Source organism: Stigmatopora nigra, chromosome 9, assembly GCF_051989575.1.
Source record: "Stigmatopora nigra isolate UIUO_SnigA chromosome 9, RoL_Snig_1.1, whole genome shotgun sequence".
NCBI classification, from domain to species: domain Eukaryota; kingdom Metazoa; phylum Chordata; class Actinopteri; order Syngnathiformes; family Syngnathidae; genus Stigmatopora; species Stigmatopora nigra.
This window is the reverse complement of record NC_135516.1, coordinates 12,931,065-12,954,442: the sequence shown is the minus strand read 5'-3', so window position 1 is coordinate 12,954,442 and position 23,378 is coordinate 12,931,065. Positions and strand designations below refer to the sequence as shown.

The window sequence follows — 23,378 nt, the reverse complement described above, 5'->3', positions numbered from 1 at the left end:
ATTAATTCTGACCGGGTGCATCTCTACTAAATCCAACCCTCAGGGTTTTTTTTTCAATCTAGTAAAAAGACTTTGTGTTCACCAAATCTTCCCCCTGTCGCACGCACCCTCTGATTCAAGGCCAGCATAGCCGGTTGTCATGGCGACCCAGAAGAATGACAATCAATGTCTCCGCGCGGAGCGGCCGCCGCGTTGCCCGTAGTGTTTTTTGCCAATCACCTCAACTGAAGCGTGACTGCCAAGCACCGTTCCCTCATTGTCGCTCACCGCCAGTGTTCTCTCAAACCGGGAGTCCAGTCACTCCCTGATGTTTTGGACGCCCATTTGTGGCCTTCTGTCATGGAATAAGCTCGTTAGCGTGCCACTGCCTCCATTGATGACTTGTTTATTTTCCCCAAAATGTCTACATAGTATTTTTAATCCCTTCATTTGTAGTATTTCACTAAACAACATAGTAAAAAACAGCACTAAGTCTGACTACCAATTTTTGTCGTCGTGACCAAACGTCCGGGCGACCAAACGTCCCGGGCGACCAAACGTCCCGGGCGACCAAACGTCCCGGGCGACCAAACGTCCCGGGCGACCAAACGTCCCGGGCGACCAAACGTCCCGGGCGGCCAAACGTCCCGGGCGGCCAAACGTCCCGGGCGGCCAAACGTCCCGGGCGGCCAAACGTCCCGGGCGGCCAAACGTCCCGGGCGACCAAACGTCCCGGGCGACCAAACGTCCCGGGCGACCAAACGTCCCGGGCGACCAAACGTCCCGGGCGACCAAACGTCCCGGGCGACCAAACGTCCCGGGCGACCAAACGTCCCGGGCGACCAGACGTCCCGGGCGACCAAACGTCCAGTCATGATATATAAGTATATAAATCTTCCTTACCAAGGTTAGAATGTTGCCCCTGTTTTCACCTACTTTTAGCAAATAGATTTCCATCCCGGATTTCCATTCCCGGAGTTCTAACCCGCGGTAGGCCAACCTCGGGGACATAGTTCAACCACATGGGACGCCTTGACTACCATCTCTTCTCCTTAGGGTGCAAAACACTACTTATATCAAGCCTATGCCCTTATTTAACTCTTATTTAATCATTGGAAAAAATACCCAAGTATTTATGTATCAATGCCAATAATTGCTAGTATTTTTTTTGGCACATGGTGACAATCCTCATTTTTTTAGCAATTTATAACTTTTAGTAACTGACATGCCAATATGCAAAGTATTTTTTTTAAAACATTATTTTTTTTTTTGCATGATCAGAGCTAAAAAATACAAGTTTTTTTTACATACATACTTTCTTTTACATGGATATTAGTACTTTTTCCTTTAAAAATAAAAACAAAATTTGGTCATTTTATCATATTTTTAATGTTTTAATGTTTTTTTTTCCTTTCCACAAGGCTCATTAATACAGAAACAAACAAATTAAAAAAGCTCAGTTCCCTTTGGAAAAAAGATATTATTGTTATTATTATTGCAAAAAAAAAGCTGACAGTTTTGGTATGCTTTGCCTTGGTACTCTCTTTCTAGCAAACCACGTTACCATGGTAACGGAAGCCCGGACTGCTTTGTAATAGGTTAAGATAGAAAAGGACACTTAGAAGAACATTAAAAGGGCAGCTCATTAGTTTTTCTCAATGTGAGATGCTTTCAACACAGCTTTCCTCGCTTTATATTCATGTTTTTTTGTCAGGTGACTTTGATATTTTCACCCCATGGCTTTTATTTGGGTTGACTTATCTGTTTTTTTGGTTCTCTTTTTTAGTGGCAAATGAAGACGGAGAAAGCTCAAGTCGACCACCAGCCAGTTTTGCACGTGAGTCGATATATGTTAATAAAGTTAGTTAATCAAGTATAGAAGAGCATTAAAGACTAACTTTGTAACAAAATATACTTAAAGTGCATACATTTTTTTCAGTATGCCACTTTATATGATGCTAACAATGCTAATTATTCAGTAGTAGGCCAGATTTTTATATATTATTTAGATTATTTTTTAATAAATGGATTAAAAGCCTTTAATATTCCTTTTTTATAGATCGTAAACAATGTTTATTTTAGCTATTTTATAATATATTTTTAGATTTTACAAAATGATTTTTGAACTAAAAACACAGAAAAAATGGATTAAAAAAATGACAATTATTGATTTAAAAGGGAGAAAATCAGGAAATTTAATATACATCTATACTATTAATTTTTATTTGATTCTAAAACAGAATGCTGGGGTAGGCTCCAGCACCCCCTGCGACCGTAGTGAGAATAAAGCAGTTCAGAAAATGAGATTTTTTTGGTGTAATTTTGTGACTCGCTGTGTTACATTTTCCAACCACACGGTGGCAGTGTGAGAATACTACTTCGTCAGTCTTCTCCTTACACGATACAAACTGGAGCTTTTGTATTTATTTGTATTTATGTATTTATTTTTTAACATGAAATCTGTTTATGCAGGTTCCAAATCCCAGAGCGCATTATGGAACGCCATCACGGCCGGAATGGGCATGAAGGGCAAAGAGGCCAAGTCCCCTCAGAACGACCCCCGGAGTCCCGCCGAGATCTTGGCGGATGAGCTCCCCCTGTCGGACGAGGTGGACGCCACGGAGAAGACGGCTATCAGGTTTGATACTTCTCAGGTTGCTCCATATGCCCAAAAATGACATCAACAAATATGTATATATGACAAATGTGGCCTACAAAAGAATCTATAGTTCATTCTACATTCTGTTGTATTTCTCAACTTTAACACTAGATGGAGCTAGTCGCTTCTCCATTGTTTAGGTGTTATGTAGGAAACTGTAGAATTGTGCACAGTCAACAACAACAAACAGATCATCAATAAATAATAACAATGAACAATAAATAATCAACAAAAACAACAAACAATAAATGGCTGGTCAATAAATAACAACAACAAACAATAAATAAATAATCATTAAATAACCATGAACAGTTAATCAATAATCAATAAATAATAACAATGAACAATAAATAAACACGATAAATAATCATAACAAACAATAACTAACTAATCAATAAATAATAAAAATGAACTATAAATAAATCAATACATAACAATGAACTATAAATAAATAATATAAAATGAACTATAAATAAGTAATCAATAAAAATCATTTATTGAGCATTTTTTCGCATTCTTGCGCTCACTGGACGTTCTTTGTTCTGCAACAATTGTTCCAGTTATGTATAAATATAAACATAAATATTATTTTCAACACAGTTAACTTCCAATGTATGAACTAATTTAAAAACATGTTTTCAATGCAAATTGTTTCTTACTGGAAATTGAAAAGGCAAGTTCCCCCATATATATATTTTAGGGTTGCAATGATCTTTGTGACACTTGAGTGGGAGGAGCATACATAAATAGATATCATTAGCATAGGGTCATCGTATCGTTGCGTTAGCGTCTGCGATTGGCATTCATTCTGTGCTCATTTTCTGGGAGTTTTTACGCTGAATTAGGGCCACCATTTGCAGGTTCATCTTGGCTCTAAGTAGATGATCTGACATTTTATCCACGGCGCCGCACACACTCATACGTGCGCACACACTCGTACACGCACGTACGCACGGCAGCGCTAATTGCACGGACGGACGTCGACCTCCGGGGATGTGGCCGAGATGGAATCCACCTTCATAACAAGGACATCAAATGTCTATTAACATAATGTCTTGTCACTTTTGGAATATTGAACCGTTTTAGCCGTCTGATTCCAATTAACCTTGATGGCTCTGGAGACAAGATGGCCGCAGGTGGCGCCCCCGCCAGCATTTCCCGGCGTGTCGGTGAAAGAAGTGCGTTGGGATGATTGCGGGCCTGATTTGAAATGGGGATGAGCTGACATTTTGTTTTTTGAGATGGCTGATTTTTGTTTGGCATTGTTGTAGTTGTAGTTGTTGTAGTAGTTGTTGTAGTGGTTGTAGTAGTGGTTGTTGTTGTTGTTGTTGTTGTTGTAGTTGTAGTAGTAGTAGTAGTAGTAGGAGTAGGACTAGTTGTTGTTGTTGTTGTAGTTGTAGTAGTAGTAGTAGTAGTAGTAGTAGTAGTAGGAGTAGGAGTAGTTGTTGTTGTTGTTGTTGTAGTAGTAAGAATAGTTGTTGTTGTAGTAGGAGCTGTAGTAGGAGCAGTAGTAGGAGCAGTAGTAGGAGCAGTAGTAGGAGCAGTAGTAGGAGCAGTAGTAGGAGCAGTAGTAGGAGCAGTAGTAGGAGTAGTAGTAGGAGTAGTAGTAGGAGAAGTAGTTGTTGTTGCAGTAGTTTTTGTAGTAGTGGTAGTAGTTGTAGTAGTTGTAGTTGTCGTTGTAGTTGTTGTTGTAGTTGTTGTTGTAGTTGTTGTTGTAGTTGTTGTTGTAGTTGTTGTAGTTGTTGTTGTAGTTGTTGTTGTAGTTGTTGTAGTAGTTGTTGTAGTTGTTGTTGTAGTTGTTGTAGTTGTTGTAGTTGTTGTAGTAGTAGTGATAGGAGTAGTAGTTGTAGTAGTAGTTGTTGTTATTGTCATATTTGATAGTGGCTAAAAGGAAATAAAGTTCTAATCTAATAATCTAATAGTCAAAAACCAAAAATGTAAACATTTGGAATGTAAATAGCTAAAAAATAAATAATTTTTAAACATTTTTTTTTAGATTTTTATTTTTTAATGTAGTAGTTTTGATACAAAATGTACTATTAGTAGTTTGGTAAAGACTGATTGGGAGCATCTGATGATGCTAACTTGAATCCCGCTTGTTTTGTTTTCCATAAATTTGGTGAATGGCGAGAGAGAAATGCTTTTAACCTTTGCGGGAATCGATCGGTTTGTCCTCCTCGCGTGTGTCGCCTCGAAAGCCTCGCCTGATTACTTTTTGGAAACAGATTGGACCATTTGGCTTCTTTTGAAACACCACGCCATGTTTGATTATGGTTTTATGATAGGGTCATCATTTTGTTGAGCTTTTCTTCCTTTCTCTCATTTCATAACTGGTGTTATTTATCTGGGATAGCAGATGGCAAGTTGTCTTTTACGACAAAGGCTAAAGTGAGACTATTAGTGGAAGGCGCGGCAATGACTATTCCGACGCGCGCATATCCTTATCGACTTCCTCGGGAATTTTAATGACATCTGAATTTTTTATGTACCTCCAAATGGCCGCCGCCCGCTAATGACGCCGTGACGTCACGAGCCCGGGTGCGGTGACGAGAATAGCTCCGAACCATGGCGGGGGAGATTTTAGCCCGATGACGTTTTCAGTTTTGATTGTCATCGCTGTCGGATGCTTGTGGGAGGTGGTGGTAGGGTTAGTGGTAGTGGTGGTGATGGTGGTGGTGGTAGGGGAAAGGGTAGTGGTGGTAGTGGTGGTAGGAGATTCTCTTGTACATCCACGAGATTGAGCTGTTGTTGTAGTAGTTGTAATAGGAGTAGTAGTTGTAATAGGAGTAGTAGTTGTAATAGGAGTAGTAGTTGTAATAGGAGTAGTAGTTGTAATAGGAGTAGTAGTTGTAATAGGAGTAGTAGTTGTAATAGGAGTAGTAGTTGTAATAGGAGTAGTAGTTGTAATAGGAGTAGTAGTTGTAATAGGAGTAGTAGTTGTAATAGGAGTAGTAGTTGTAATAGGAGTAGTAGTTGTAATAGGAGTAGTAGTTGTAATAGGAGTAGTAGTTGTAATAGGAGTAGTAGTTGTAATAGGAGTAGTAGTTGTAATAGGAGGAGTAGTAGTTGTAATAGGAGTAGTAGTAGTTGTACTAAGATTAGTAGTAGTAGCAATAGTGATAGGAGTAGTGGTAGTGATAGTAGTAATTGTGATAGTAGTAGTATTAGTAGTGGTAGGAGTAGGAGTAGTAGTAGTGATGGGAGTAGGAGTAGTAGTAGTGATGGGAGTAGGAGTAGTAGTAGTGATGGGAGTAGGAGTAGTAGTAGTGATAGGAGTAGGAGTAGGAGTAGTAGTAGTGATAGGAGTAGGAGTAGTAGTAGTAGTAGTGATAGGAGTAGGAGTAGTAGTAGTGATGGGAGTAGTGGTTGTAGTGGTTGTAGTAGTGGTAGTAGTAGTAGTGATAGGAGTAGTGGTAGTAGTAGTAGTGATAGGAGTAGTGGTAGTAGTAGTAGTGATAGGAGTAGTGGTAGTAGTAGTAGTAGTGTTGGGAGTAGTGGTAGTAGTAGGAGTAGTAGTAGTATATCAACTCAAGTGAATTTTATACATTGTATTAACCAACCATGTATGAGGTGCACATTTGAGAAAATTTAACAGTTTTAATTGAATCTTATAGTGCGGAAATTGCGGTACTTTTGGCAACTATCTTTCTCACGAAGGTCATTTTTTTTGTAACTGCCCGTTGTCTGTCCCATTTAAACTTTTGGGAATACTAGTTTATTTGTGAAAATCCCAAATGTGAAATGTTGTCATCCAACGTGAAGGTGAGATAAACCGTTGCATCTTGTCTGCACTCAAAGCTCATATTCAATTCAGACTGCCAACCTTCGGGGACCTCCTACGTTGTTTTTTTTCGGAACATAGTCGTCACATTTACACCTTCTGACGAATTCCCGGGTGATTACACCCGCCAACGGCCAACCGCAAACACGGCGAGGCCGACGTCACGGCGGCCCTCACCTCACGCCGACCCCGAGCCGCCGCCACGTGTCCCCCGAGGGGTCGTCATCGTCCTGGTTCCGCAAAAAAGCCGTGATGAAAAGTGCATTTGGGCCATCTCAAAAAGACCGGTCGGGAGAGAAAACACCCGCGCCGCCTTTGAAGACCGTATCAGCGGGGCTTTGAGGCTTTTGAGATGCTGCCCCCGGATTTATCTCGGCATCAAGTAATTGGAAGATCTCAGATTGTGGGGGAGTGGTTGGGGGAGGGGGAGGGGGTTTTAGGGCCACTCCCACTAATATAGCACATTTGAACAACATTTCTCAAAGCCAGTCAGATCATTTTTAAAAAAATTAGATGGGTTTAGAACTTGATTTCATCCGTATTTGGGAAATTTCATGGTTGTAGTAGTAAGACAGACACAGAAGACATTGTAGAACTAGTTAAAAAAACTAGAGCTATACATTGGATGTGCACAAGGTGTCATTATTTTTGACAGAGAGAGAGAGAGCCTGAAATAATTCCTATTTTGGAATGTTATTCCTTGAGAGTATTACTTCAAGTTTAAAAGTCAAAATACATTAAAAAAAACTTAAAAATCAATTGAATATTTTTTACAGATATAATTTTTGACATTTTATTGACAGGAATGACAAAATGAGGGGAAATGAATTGAGATAAATATGGTTTTGAGATATGAGATTGACCACAGAGTGAATTGAATGCTTTTATTGTCATTATTTATATACATTTTAATAAGATTTCACCATAGTACACAAATAACAACAATAAACTAACAAATATTCAATAAATAATACATAAATAAATAATTAGTCCAAGTGAGATTAGTATCCAAGTTGTTGACCGCACCACTCACTATGAAAACATTTGTTTTGGCTGTTATGGCTCTGTAGCGCCCTCTGGAGGACAACAGGGGCACTGTGGATTTATAGATGCTGGACAGTGTAGGTAGGGGACAGTTGATGCTACTTTTTTCTGACGTTGCTTTGTTATTTTGGTTCATTTTAAGTCAAATTCATTATTTTTTGAAGAGTAAATTTGCCATTTCATAACAAATATCCAATTTATTCCACTTGTTTTATTCCGGCATCCACTTTTATTCTCCCTCCATCCTTGTCTGCCAATGGATGAAACAGAACATGTTTTTTCATTATCACTCATGACTCCTCCCCCTTCTTTGCCGCCGTCCCTCCCCTCTCTCCCTTCTGCGCCTATGTGTGTGTATGTGTGTGTGTGTGTGTGTGTAAAAAGCTCGGCGGTAGTGTGCGTTAATCCCGGATTTCACCGCCCTGCCGTCTGCATCCCGCCGTCGATCGGCGAGCATGGACCGCCGGCTCCGGCACTCCCGTGCGCACGCGGGAAAAGATTGAACCTTCCGGATAGTTGGGGGGGAGAAAACTGCTTCTTCACCCCCAAATTGAACCCGAGAAGAGATTTTTTTTTTTTTAAATAGACGAAAAAAGGGGGACGGATGGGATCATGACCATTGAGGTGTTCTGCAGCCGAGGGTGCCGGAGTGACTGAAAACAAGCTACCTTGTGTCACGCTAGCTCTCTATCGCACGTGAGGGATTAAACTTTTCCTGGTTGTCTACGATTACACGTCAGTGGCGCCACTCGGGGGCGATATGGAGTCCCCCACTAAGGAAATCGAGGAGTTCGAAAGTACGTCTCTCAAGTATCTTCAGCCGGAACAAATTGAGAAAATTTGGCTTAGGCTCAGAGGATTGTGAGTACACACACTTTTACTTCTCGTCAACAAGTGTGTGTGTGTTTTTGTGTGTGTTTTGGTGACGTAGGAACGATGCCAGACGGGGCTTACGAATCGTAACCGTTCAGACGCCGAATCAAGTTTTTGGTCAAAGGTCAGCCGGCAATCGGGGATGTTTTAAGAAGGATTTTATTTTGGTAAACCAAAAAAAATCGCTTGGTCTTGTCTATGGGGGTTGCCAGACTCTGGTTTATCCAGTCAGTTTTTTTTTGTGTATCTCTCTGGACTACAACATAACAATCTACTGATTTGGGTTGGTGTTATCAGGGTCCTGGACAGATTAGGGGTCGTTTGATTTAGGTGAGTTAGAGGAGGGGTACACAGAAAATAGACTGGTTAGGTGCCCTTGACGACCAGAGTTGGTTTTTAATGGTGCTCGGACGTTTGGTCGCCAGTCTTTTGGTCGCTGGTCAAATGGTGATAGAGAGTTTACTGTTGAAACTAGCTCTCAAAATTCTATTCATGTGAGAGACAGTTTAATATCTAAGTGTTGTTTAATATCCAAGTACTGTTTAATATCTAAGTACTGTTAGACAGAAAATATTTAGATATTAAACTTTCCCTCATGAATATAATTTTGAGAGCTGGTTTCAACAGTACTTCGATATCAAACAGTACTTCGATATCAAACAGTACTTCGATATCAAATAGTACTACGATATCAAACAGTACTTGAATATTAAACAGTACTTGGATATTAATCAGTACTTGGATATTAAACAGTACTTCGATATTAAACAGTACTTCGATATTAAACAGTACTTAGATATTAAACGGTACTTCGATATCAAACAGTACTTCGATATCAAACAGTACTTCGATATCAAACAGTACTTCGATATCAAACGGTACTTGAATATTAAACAGTACTTGGATATTAAACAGTACTTCGATATTAAACAGTACTTCGATATTAAACGGTACTTAGATATTAAACGGTACTTGGATATTAAAAGGTACTTAGATATTAAACAGTACTTAGATATTAAACAGTACTTAGATATTAAACAGTACTTAGATATCAAACAGTACTTAGATAATAAACAGAACTTAAGACAATAAATTATCTCTTAGATATTCCATAATTAGCTGCAAATTCATATGGGCTAAAATTCAAACAATAAAACCGACTTTCCTGAGATCGTTTCCAAACTGTATTTTGCAGGCGTGTAGTACATTGAGTAGTTGATCTGGCAACCTCTCGATCCAAAAAGTTGGACGCAAACTGCGCCAACATCAAACCAATGGGTAGAAAGAGGACAGATTTAACGCTTAGAAAATACTGTCCCGAATTAAAAGCTGGAAATCCCTAGCTTGATTTTGCCCCCCCTTTTTTTTTTTAAAGTCCGTTCCTACAAAACAGAATCAAAACACGGGTCAAAGACAGCTTTAGTGGAAATTTGACCTCAGTTAGCCTTCACCCTCGTCTCTTTCGGTGCATTTTTTTTCCTCTCGACATAAAAAAAAGAAGCTCTTTAGGCGATGACATCTCTGAAAAGCCGTTGGTGAGCGCCAACCAATCGACACCTTCACTGACCTCCCCCTCAGAACGTGGTGGCGTCACGCCGCGTTCTGAGATGGAGTGGCAATTACCTTTTATGTACTATTCGCCGCTCTTGTCATTGCGACCCTGCAAGCAGAAGCGTAAAGCTTTCTTTTGAGTCATGAGTCATCACAAGTTGTTTATCAGGTTTTTTCAGCTTTTTACGTAGTTTTTGAATCCCTCGAAGGGGGCCGTCCGCTTCAGTGAACATGAAAATCATTTTTACACATTGACTTTTCGAAACGCTGTTTTATTTTGTCCAAAATTTGTGTTCCAAAACCATCAGTTCCATCCAGATTTTTAACAATTGAGTCAACATAACAAACATAATATAAAACAATTGATATGAACTTGGATTACAATGCAGACACTCAAAAAATACGTTTAAGCTACCGTATTTTCAGGACTATAAGGCGCACTTAAAAGTCTTAAATTTTCCCCAAAATAGACAGTGCGCCTTATAATCCAGTGCGCCTTTTGTATATGGGAAAAAAACAGAAAACCAAAAACCACCACTGTCGGATGTTAAAAAAACACAAACGCCTGAACTGAATACTCAATACTGTTAAATATGCAGAAGCCATCAATGAATGACATTTTTTCCATATATATAAGGCGCACTGTATTATAAGGCGCACTGCCTATTTTGGAGAAAATGTCAGACTTTTAAGTGCGCCTTATAGTGGTGAAAATACTGTAATTGCTAATGACTTCCAGGTATGAAGCACTCACTCTTTTACAGTCACCTCTAGAGCCAGCCATTGTTGATGTTTTGAATTTTTTTTGTATAAAATCTCGCAGTGGGGGAGGAGCTATATGATGGAAGATTTTGTAAACTAAGATGGCATCTGCATATTTAACAGTATTGAGTATTCAGTTCAGGCGTTTGTGTATTTTTTAATACCGGACAGTGGTGGTTTTTCGTTTTTGGTTTTCTGTTTTTTTTCCATATATAAGGCGCACTGGATTATAAGGCGCACTGTCTATTTTGGAGAAAATTGAAGACTTTTCAGTGCGCCTTATAGTCGTGAAAATATGATATGTTATATTACGATTCACGTGTGCAAAAAGCCTCCATCTTTTACGCCAAAAAGTGGTCCATACAAACCAAAAACTGGCTTTCAAATGACCCACAAATTTCTGCGAGAAAACTATCATACTATGGAACATTTTGGACCAAAAACAAACCAAACCAGCCTACTCGAGATCTCATCCACATAAATGTAGCCCACCAAAAAAAAAACTGAATTCCTCACCCACCCAGTCTTAAGATCTACCAAAAAAAAAAAAACGACTGCCAAACAAATCAAACTAAGTGCCGTCAATTTGCACCTGAGCGGAATTTTAATGGCTGTCCGCGGGTTTTCCGACTGAAGTGGGCGCCAAGCGATAAAAATTGCCTTAGGTTTGTGTGTATGTGTTTGTTTTTTTTGAAAGAAAATGCTTTTTAACTCCAGGTAGAGTCGTTTGTGGGTGTTTGTTTTGGGTCAAATGTTAGCATACGCTAATAGTAGCTGTGCGTAGTGAAGTAGGTAGCATGTCAAAATGAATGTGAAGTGAATGCTCATCTTTTATTCATGTTTTTCTACTAAATCATCTGCCTAAGTAATTGCTAAGTTAACAGCCTGGACTTGACAGGTTTTTTTTTGGGTATTTCTGCCATGTCAATAAATTCATTTCCATAAATGTCACCCAGAATTGCTTTTGTATTCTTTGTAATGCAGTTCATCTTTGAAAATATTTCCCTCCCTGTTTTTTTTGATGAATTGCTTATTGTGTAAGAGATATTTTTATGTTGCCTTTTAATAGAAGTTGATTTGGGTTTTTTTTGTTGGGTTTTTTATGCGTCTGGCCAAATGTAACTTGGTGTTTATTTCTGGCAGGCGGAAATACAAGAAGACATCCCAAAGGTAAGATTTTTGATGATAGGAGATGTGGAAGGTTTTTTGTCCTGGTTTTTAAATGATTTTCTACCAAAAAAAATCTGTGACTTGTTAAAGGATATCAGTTAGATAACAGGTTTTATCTTTTTATAATCCTTTTTCAGACTCTGATCAGCGTTTGGGTTTACGTCATGTAAATAGAAGTACTAATTTTAATCTTAAAAATTCAGACCCCTAGTTTTAGGCAAAAACTGTTTTGTGTTCACATCGACTTTATATAGCCCAAAATAACAACTTTCAGTTCAAAATGAGCAACAAAATGGTTTTAGTCTTGTAATATTGGAACATTTCTTATGGGATGTAACTTTTTTTAGCCTGTCATTTTTGCAGTACAGTGGTTTGGGAAACATGGGTGAGAATTTCTGTCAATATTATACATGCTTTTTAGAAAGAACTTGGTTTTGCATGGCAACACGCTCATAACATAACATTAACTAATTGAAATGAACTTGGATTATGATGCAGACACACTTAAAAAAATAAGTTTGATCTAAGCTTACATTCTAAAACTTAATTCTAAACTTAATTCTAATTTTGTTTGAATTTTTGATACCTCTCTTGGCTCTATTGGCCCCGCCTCCACTCTGACTTTCAGATGCAACCTATCGTGGGTTTTTTACTTTTGTATACCCTTCAAAATATTCCCAAAATGGTGCACCAAAACATGCAAAAAATATGCAAGGCTCCGCCCAGTGCTCGTATAGACATTTTGCACAAGGGAGTTTCAACGGGAAAGACAGTGTCCATGATGTTCTCATGAGCAGCCGTATCTGCTCGTATATCAAAATTTGTCAAGATAAATATTTGCCCAAAAATTATACTTGTATCTCAAATTGCTCGTATGTCAAGGTACAACTGTAACTGAAAATGACAGAAGTAGTAGTATCAACTCCTCTCGTATTAGCAAACATTTCGCACTGACTAACGACAACAAAAAACAGTTTTCAAAATTTGTCTCGTATCTGAACATAAATATTTGCTCAAAATTTTACTCGTATCTCAAATTGCTCGTATGTCAGGGCCTCGTATGTCGAGGTACCACTGTAACGGAAAATGACAGTAGTAGTAGTAGTATCAACTCCTCTCGTATTAGCAAACATTTCGCACTGACTAACGACAACAAAAAACACAGTTTTCAAAATTTGTCTCGTATCTGAACATAAATATTAGCTCAAAATTTTACTCGTATCTCAAAGTTGCTCGTATGTCAGGGCCTCGTATGTCAAGGTACCACTGTAACTGAAAATGATAAAAGTAGTAGTAGTATCAACTCCTCTCGTATTAGCAAACATTTCACACTGACTAACGGCAACAAAAACACAGTTTTCAAAATTTGTCTCGTATCTGAACATAAATATTTGCTCAAAATATTACTCGTATCTCAAATTACTCGTATGTCAAAGTATTACCGTACCCCCGAACACACCCGAGTAGTTTCCGAGTCACCCTGACGTTAAGAGGCCGCAATTTATCTGTACGCCAACGCCAACTTGGGCCAAGCCCGACAAGGAATAAGTCAGTGGCGTGTTATCGGCGTCGGTCTGAAACGTTCATTTATCTGCCGCTATTTGCCGCCTCGGTTCGGAGACGCTCGGGGGAAATCAGGGCGGCTATTTGCTTGACTTAAATGTATTGATGACTTACTTGCAAGGCCCATTTTGAAGTTTTTAATTAACGCCACACAACGCCTGCCTAATGGACATTTAAGTATCATTTATTAAGACTGACTTTATTGATCCTAACATGCCATCGGAGGCGGACATTTTTCTTTTCGCTCAGAATAAATTGCATAGAGGCGGTGGTTAGCGGGTTGGTATCGAAGTTTTGAGGTTGAGTGTTTGAATCCCGGGCAGTGTGTGGAGTTTGTGTGTTATTCCCGGGGTTATGTGGGTTTTCTTTGGGTACTCTGGTTTCCTCCCGCATGCTAAAAACAGGCATGCTAGGCTAGTTGGATGCTATATTGTTCTTAGCTACGTGTTTGGTTGTTTGTTTTCTTGTGCCCTGCGATTGGCTGGCCACTGATTAGGCCCTTGTTAGCTGGGATAGGCTCTAGCACCCCCTGCAGTCAGAAAATGAATGAATGAAATAGCATAGATTTGAGGATCTAGGGTAAACTTGGTCAAACTACGGCCTGTGGGCCACATACGGCCCAGTTAGGCTTTATTATCCGGCCCGCCGACGTTGTCCAAAATGTTTTTTTTCTACCTCAAGATGGCGCTGTGACGCAGTAGCCAGTGGGAGTAGCTCTTATTTGTTTATTTTGTTTTATAGGCCCTCTATCTTTTTTTAAATGACATTTTAATATTTCTTAATACTTTTGACTTGACTTTGTACTTTATACTTTTGACTTTAATGAGTGATGAGTATGTTAATACTTTACTCCTTTTTTTGTGTTTATATTTCATATGTACTGTTAACGGATGCACTTTTTTATATGTATCCTATCTTATGCTAACCCCGGCCCATCTGTCACATTTTTAAAGTCAATGTAGCCCCTGCTCCAGCACCCTCGCCACCCTTTTAAGGATTAGCGCTATAGAAAATGAATGGATGAATTTTTTAATACACTATGCTCCATAACGTTAAAGTACAACAGTTGAAAAATCTCCTCCAGCTGCAAGAACATGATCCATCGTCCTCGTTGAATAATACTTAATATACTGGCAAGGGAATAAATATTCGTGGAATATGACGTTTGTTGTGCTCTGGTTACAAAGTGAATCTGCACCCGAGTGCCATCTGGAGCAAAAGTGTATTAAGCGGGTAAACGGGATGTGCTAAGCGCTCCGTAATGGCGGCGCCGATAAAGCCTGGCCTTTTTTTGACGGCGCCGGTTGAGATCATCGATCGGCGGAGGGTAAATAAATTGATTGACGTGCTACGGCTTGGCGCCGTTTGTGGTCTGGCTCGCTCACTCTTGGTGGCGGTGTTGGGGGGGGGCAACGTGATTGACAGCTCCGCATGTGGCCGTGTAATTACGGACGGGCTAATTGGCGGAGAGGAACGCCGGGACGTTGTCATTACTGACGCAGAAGGGAAAAAACAGAGAGAGAAAGAGAGAGAGGAATTGTGTGCTAGTGTGGTGGCTTGGCTAGCGTTGGAATAGAAAGTGTTTAGCGCTAGCTTGCTAGCTATTCCGTCACCCTTGTTGGCTTTTGTCGTATATGTGATTTACCAGTTTTTAAAGCTCGCCATCGTTTGGGCCAGTCAGGGAGCGCCCAGTGCTGGGAATTGAATGATTTCAATTCAGTTGAGTGCTTTTATTGTCATTATATAAGTCGAAAGAGATTTAAAGCGACAACACAAAGTGTACACATAACAACAACAAACAAACAAACAGAGAAATAAGTCATCAATAAGTGAATACATGATCAATAAATTAAGTAATGGATAATAAATAAGTAGTCAACAACTTAGATAAGTAGGGAAGTGCACGAATAACAACACATGGATAGATAAATAATCAATAAATAAACATAATAATAATAATTATATACTAAGTAATCAAAAAGAAGTAATGAATAAGTAAGCAATAAATACGTAATTAAGTGATCAATAAATAAGTAACCAATAAAGAAGTCATAAATAAGTAGTAAATAAATATGCACTATAAATAAGTAGGGAATAAGTATTCAATATAAATAAGTAGTAAATAAGTTTAATTTAAATTAGGAAATAAGTATTCAATACAAATAAGTAGTACATCAGTTCAATTTAAATTAGTAAATAAGTATTCAATATAAATTAGTAAATAAGTATTCAATATAAATAAGAAGTAAATAAGTTCAATTTAAATTAATAAATAAGTATTCCATAAGTATTCAATATAAATTAGTAAATAAGTATTCAATATAAATAAGTATTACATAAGTATTCAATATAAATTAGTAAATAAGTATTCAATATAAATAAGTAGTAAATATGTATTCCATATAAATAAGTAGTAAATGAGTATTCAATATAAATAAGTAGTACATAAGTATTCAATATAAATAAGTATTACATAAGTATTCAATATAAATTAGTAAATAAGTATTGAATATAAATAAGTATTACATAAGAATTCAATATAAATTAGTAAATAAGTATGCAATATAAATAAGTAGTAAATGAGTATTCAATATAAATAAGTAGTACATAAGTATTCAATATAAATGAATATATAAATAAGTAGTCAACATAGGTAAGCGGTCACCATACATAAGTAATCAACATAGATAGTGTGTACAATACACTTTGCCGATGATTTTCTCTGAACGTAGTACAAATAACTTTTATTTTTTATTTTTTATAAACAAGTTTTGACGGCACATCCATTTTAGCTGTGAGATTGTGAATTGTTTGATAACTCAACGTCCCCCTTTGGGCTGCTATTTTTTGTTCACCGTCACGGCGACAGGGTTTTTCATTTTTCTCTTCTTTTTTTTTTTCTTTCCAGAGGCGGTCGTGACTGCTCTTTGGTATTTCCAGTCGACTTCACTCAATCTTTGTAATTATGTGTTTTGCACACGCCGCCCGGGTTATATTGAGAATTGCAAGTGTGTGAGTGATTTGTCTTTGACATTTCAGCCGGTCGGTCGGTCGGCTCCATAGCATCTGTGTCAGTCAAGTCACCACAAACGCGCCTTGACTCAAAGTCAGGTGGCCAACCCCATCAAATCGTGTCTTTTTGCAGTAATACCTCGTTTATCGCCCTGAATCGGTTCAGACACGTGAATAACTGGGTTGTAAGGACGGTGTGGTCTATTTCATATTTTTGGGACTTGGATAGATTGCATGCCATTAGCCAAGGCCTCTTTCATGTGTCAGGTATATTTAGATTAGATTAGATAACTTTATTCATTCCGTATTCGGGAAATTTCATTGTCACAGTAGCAAAGGGTGAGAATACAGACACAGCGAAATACATTTTCGACATAAATAAATAGGTACATATACATATATATATATTGTTACAAAAGTGTACATATACAAATATACAAAAGTGTACAAATAGATGTATACATAAGTATACATATACATATATACAAGTGTACGTATACATATACATATATACTAAAGTGTACATTTACATATATACAAAAGTGCACATTCACATATATACAAAAGTGTACATGTACATATATACAAAATTGTACTAATACATATATACAAAATTGTACTAATACATATATACAAAATTGTACTAATACATATACATGTATACAAAATTGTACTAATACTTATACATATATACAGAAGTGTACTGATACATATACATTTTTACAAAAGTGTACATATACATATATACAAAAGTGTACTAATACATATATACAAAAGTGTACTAATACATATACATATATACAAAAGTGTACATATACCTAAACATACATACAAAAGTGTACATATACCTAAGCATATATACAAAAGTGTACATATACATACATACACAAGTATTGGGACAATTAATGACTGCTTAAATCCAACTTTTGTTTTAAAAACAGTTTTTGTAGTTGAAGTTGAAATTGTCTTGATACATTATTTGCTTGAAAGTCTGCCTTGTTTATTGACTAAATGAGCAGCCTTTGAAAAGGACTTAGCGTGGAAAATATTGCCCATTAAGTGTAGGAAGGTTTACCGTAATGCACTGATACGCTGATGATTTATTTTTCTATCAACATGCTTTGAAGTCAACTTTCCATATTTTGAGAGTTGAGCGTTACTTCTAACTCAAGTAAGGTTCTCCGCAATGTCATTATTTTTTCTTCCTGGTCACCATGTTAGCGAAACGGGGACTTTTATGCCGTCCAAAACGAATATGAAAATCAGTGATGTGACATTTAGGAAATTGAATAAAAAAAATATAAAAAAACGAGCTCAAAACCTCAATTTCAGACATGACTGACTTTCTGTCCTTTCTGTAATTGTCTAAATGAATAATGGAAGATTCATTGTCAGCTTCAACATTATAGTTTATTTTTTAGGATTATTTCTTTCTTTCGAAGGATTTGCAGTCGAAAAATTCATTTTTCTTTTAGAACTCTGTTTTGCAAGATTGATGAGGAAGTTTTTCTGCCATTTCTTTGTCTTTTTCTATTTATTTCTTGCTCCTTTTTTTGCCACATTTCTTCTCTTCTTCCGCCCGACAACTGTGGTAGTAATTGCTCTTTTCACACCAATCACAACGCTCCTCATAATTATATCCTAAACCACCTTTTTCCACTCCTTTCCCCACCATTTTATTTTCTTAGCAATGTCTGGGGATGTTTTGCTTCTGGCAAAGGAAAGATACCCACATTATTATTAGGGGATTGGAATTGGGTAAAAAAAAAATATATATTTGTGTTTATTTTCTAGATTATTGGACGTCTATTGCCGTTAATGGCGCGGAAAGAGGATGACGCAACATGTACACTTACATTATACATATTTTGACTTGCATTATAAACAAAAACAAATACAATGTATCAAATAAGAAGTATCAAATAAGAAGTACCAAAGATGAAGTACCAAAGATGAAGTACCAAATACAAAGTACCAAATACGCAGTACCAAATACGCAGTACCAAATACGCAGTAACAAATACGAAGTACCAAATACGAAGTACCAAATACGCAGTACCAAATACGCAGTACCAAATACGCACTACCAAATACGCAGTACCTAATACGCACTACCAAATACGCAGTACCTAATACGCAGTACCAAATACGCAGTACCAAATACGCAGTACCAAATACGCAGTACCAAATACGCAGTACCAAATACGCAGTACCAAATACGCAGTACCAAATACGCAGTACCTAATACGCAGTACCAAATACGCAGTACCAAATACGCACTACCAAATACGCACTACCAAATACGCACTACCAAATACGCAGTACCAAATACGCACTACCAAATACGCACTACCAAATACGCACTACCAAATACGCACTACCAAATACCCAGTACCAAATACCCAGTACCAAATATAAAATTAAAATAAAATACCAAAAAAAAAATCACCTTCCAACCCCCACAATCTAAAACTAATATATTGTTGAAAATACTGTATTTTTAAGCTAAAATGCTTCCGAAAAGCTCATTTTGGACTAAAAAAAAAATAAGGAAAAAGATCCTATTCTCATTTGATTTGACACTCTCGGCACGTCTTGGTGCTTTTGTTGGTTTGTGGCGATATAAATCTGCAATCATTTTTCATCATCATCAAGCATTCAGTTAATGCCATTAATGAAAATGAGCATTAGTTAAAGCGCTTAGAAGGCCTATTGTTTGGAGCCTCACAAATGCCGCAAAAGAAAGATAAATGAACTCTAGAGATTGCACAATTGCTACTAAATTAAACTCTCTTAATGAGCCGCAGCCAAGTGGGCTTCATTTCTCATTTTCCCCTTACAAGATATTTCCATTTTATAGAATATAAATTGTACTCTACTTTCTGTTTTAGGACCAAATTTAAATGAAGAGTATAGATGTATATTACATTTCCTGATTTCCCCCCTTTTTAATCAATAATTGGATTTTCTAAATCATTTTTTGTGTTTTAAATTTTAATTTTTTAATCATTTTTTGTGTTTTTAATTTTCATTTTTTAATCATTTTTTTGTGTTTTTAGTTAAAAAATCATTTTATGAAATCTAAAAATATATAAAAAAGCTAAAATAAACATTGTTTTAGATCTATAAAAATGATTAAATTCGTTTTTTTAATCATTTTATTAAAAAATATAAATATGTGTAAAATGTTCAGATATATTTAGAATTTTTTTAAATTGGATTATAAGAACTGGATCAAATCCCTGAATATTCAGTTCTTTATTCATATAAAACTCTTTATTAGGATTTTTTTATTCTTATTAAGGGAAAACTTCTAATAATCATTTGTTTTTTCTTTAAAATGGGACAATTTAAAAAATATAGATATTCAATATGAAAGTGGAAAACCAAAAATATTGTTAAATATTTACTTTTAGATTTTACAAAATGCTTTTTTGACCTAAAAACACCCAAAAAAGAGTCAAATCAGTAAATATAATATACATCTATACTCGTCATTTGAATTTGATCCTAAAAAAACAAAGTCAACACTCATGATTTACTTTCCCGGACCGCACAAAATGATGCGGCGGGCCAGATTTGGCCCCCGGGCCGCCACTTGGACACCTGTGCTTTTAAAGAGTGAAAATGTTTGAGTTTGTGGACACGTTTGTTGGCGTGACAGAGTGGAAAATAAGGCCAAAGAGGAGCTTTATTACCCGGTAGGCTCATCTGGTCCCCGTACGAATCGTTAAATAGATGGACGGGGGGACGGGACGGGGACGGAGGGGACGGAGGGACGGGGAAGTGTGTCGCCGGGTCAATTAGTGCACTGGCTTGACTTTGTGTCAGGCCAGTGAACTGAACAGATGAAGCACAGAGCTCGTCTGTCAATTCCACCACCATTCATTCCATCTTGGCTGTCATTTGACAGTCTGTTGCATTTGAATGGTCTCCCGGTTTTTCCCTCTGCTGGCTTTTTCTAACCTGATTGGGCGACCCGCCAAAAGAAATAGGATGACAGTGTTTTCGACGTAATCGTTTGGAAAGGAGAGATAGCGCTCTGTTGTTGCTTTCAGTTCGATATTGAAGCGGTGAAAATGATTTGATGTTTTTACAATATATCGAAACAAGAGTAAGATCTTAATTAGGAATGTGTTCAATTTCAGTGGCAAAAACGTTTGTTTTTATAAAACCCGGGATCAAACTCTCGGTCTCAGAACTGCGAGGCGGACGTGCCGAAATTTTTGAATTTGAAAAAGCAAAGATTTTTTCACCTTTAATAAAAGTGCAGGTTTTACGTATATATTTTTAATTAGATAACTTTATTCATGCCAAGTTAATACACAAATGTATGAATATGTATAAATAATAATAAATGCAAAAATGTATAAATATATATATATATATATATATATATATATATATATATATATATATATATATATATATATATATATATATATATATATATATATATATATATATATATATATATATATATATATATATATATATATATATATATCTCGAAATAAAGACATGCATAAATATATACACTTGAAATAATATGTATATATATGTAAAAAAAATTAAAAAATATACATTATTTAAAAAATACATGTATACATATATACATAAACACACATACATATACATATACACATACACATACACACATATACACATGTACACATGTACACGTACACATATATATATATATACATACATATGTACATATATATACATATGTACATATATATATATATATATATATATATATATATATATACATATGTACATATATACACACACATATATATATATATATATATATATATATATATATATATATATATATATATATATATATATATATATATATATATATATATATATATATATATATATATATATATATATATATATATATATATATATATATATATATATATATATATATATATATATATATATATATATATATATATATATATATATATATATATATATATATATATATATATATATATATATATATATATATATATATATATATATATATATATATATATATATATATATACATATGTACATATATACACATACATATATACATATATATACATACATATGTACATATATATATATATATATATATATATATATATATATATATATATATATATATATATATATATATATATATATATATATATACATATGTACATATATACACATACATATATACATACATATGTACATATATACATACATATATACATATATAAATACATATATACATATATATAGATAAATATATACATATATATATACAGATATACATATATTTTGCTAACACAAACAAGGAAGAAAATAAAGTGGCAAAGAGTGGTGCAAAATAATAATGGAGCCAAATGTCCAGCATTATAAGTGTTCCTTTTTCCTAATGAAAAACACTATAGATTGTCACGGAGTTTACCTTGATTTAAAGAAAACATCTGTGGTTGACTTGACATCATCAAGTGTCTTTTTCCTGACGTAAGTTTGCCCCCCCCCCCGCCGCCAGCGTTGTTCCGCCAGAGCGTGACGCAGAGCGATTGTGCTCCATTAAGCTCTGGGCTCTTTTATTTCCCTTGCTGAACAAATGACTTTTTCCCCTCCCGAACAGGCAAATTGCTCGCTGGGATTAAAAAAAAAACAAAAAAAAAAACATAGTTGGGGATTGGAAGAAAAATGGACTGCCGCCAATGCAACAAAACAACCAAAAAATGTAACACTATGCTAAACTGCAAAAAAAAAAAAAAAACACACAACTTGAGCTGCTATTTTTGTAAAACGTGCCCAACTTAGTAATAGGTTTGTTTTTGAGAATGCACTCTATGTCCAAAATCTAGGTTTTTTTTTATCGATTCTTGGAAAAAGATCAGCTTAAAATGGTCAATGACAAAGTCATTTTTGTATTAAAGTTTCTGTTGTACTTCAAAATTTCGTAAGTAAAAGTGTACTTTAAATGTAAATTCTTGAATTCGTATAGCTAACGTTAAAAGCAGTTGACAAATGACCCAAATGATGGTCCCATTGACTCTGGAGTTTTTATGTACCGTATTTTCACGACTATAAGGCGCACCGCATTATAAGGCGCACCCTCAATGAATGACATTTTTTTCCATCTATAAGGCGCATTGTATTATAAGGCGCACTGTCTATTTTGGAGAACATTTTAGACTTTTTAAGTGCGCCTTATAGTGGTGAAAATACGGTAATTGCTATTGACTTCCAGGTATGAAGCACTCACTCACTACTTTACAGTCACCTCTAGAGCCAGCCATTGTTGATATTTTGGATATTTTTGTATAAAATCTTGCAGTGGGGGAGGAGCTATATGATGGAAAATGTTATAAACTAAGATGGCATCTGCATATTTAACAGTATTGTTTCAGATCTTAGTTTTTCAGGTTTTTAGTTTTTGTTTTTCTGTTTTTTCTTCCATATGTAAGGCGCACTGGATTATAAGGCGCACTGTCTATTTTGGAGAAAATTTCAGACTTTTCAGTGCGCCTTATAGTGGCGAAAATACGGTAATATTTCAATCTCCTTTTAACTCCTTTGGTCCCGTTTGATGGAGAAGTTGAGACAAGTGGGCCGTCCGCCTTCAGGCGAGGCGAGCGCTGATCTTTTTTAAGGAATCTTCTGTCGCCCGCCGCTCCCTCCCGTCACATCTGTCACGCCTGGCCGCCTCCCACGGGAAAGGCTTTGTTTAGAAAGACGTATTGTACATTTTCAAGGAGTCGCCGCTATTGTTGGATCAAGCGTGCTTCCAAAAGTCATTTAATTAGACACATGGAAGCATTTGAGTCCAAACAACAGCTGGTTCCTTCAGCAAACTCCAGTGTGGGTGTCACTCCATCGTGTTTATTTACGTAACAAAAACCCCCATTGATTTCACCATTGATGGTATTTTTCCTTTTTGAGATGCGGACTTGTCAGCTTTTACGTTTTTCT

At 36.3% G+C, this 23,378-nt stretch overlaps 1 protein-coding gene across 8 annotated transcripts in view; it reads left to right on the top strand.

The window, feature by feature from the left end:
* Positions 1–23,378, top strand: part of pde1cb (phosphodiesterase 1C, calmodulin-dependent b) — a 49,040-nt gene that overhangs the window by 6,888 nt on the left and 18,774 nt on the right. For 3 of the 8 annotated variants that reach the window (XM_077724688.1, XM_077724692.1, XM_077724695.1), the window contains exons 2-4: positions 1,766–1,816; positions 2,452–2,617; positions 11,793–11,819. In XM_077724688.1, coding sequence (XP_077580814.1) covers positions 1,766–1,816; positions 2,452–2,617; positions 11,793–11,819 — 244 coding nt within the window. Of the gene's footprint in view, positions 1–1,607; positions 1,694–1,765; positions 1,817–2,451; positions 2,618–7,835; positions 8,325–11,792; positions 11,820–23,378 lie in introns of those variants that run through there. The other 5 variants (XM_077724689.1, XM_077724690.1, XM_077724691.1 and 2 more) reach the window with 4 other exon arrangements.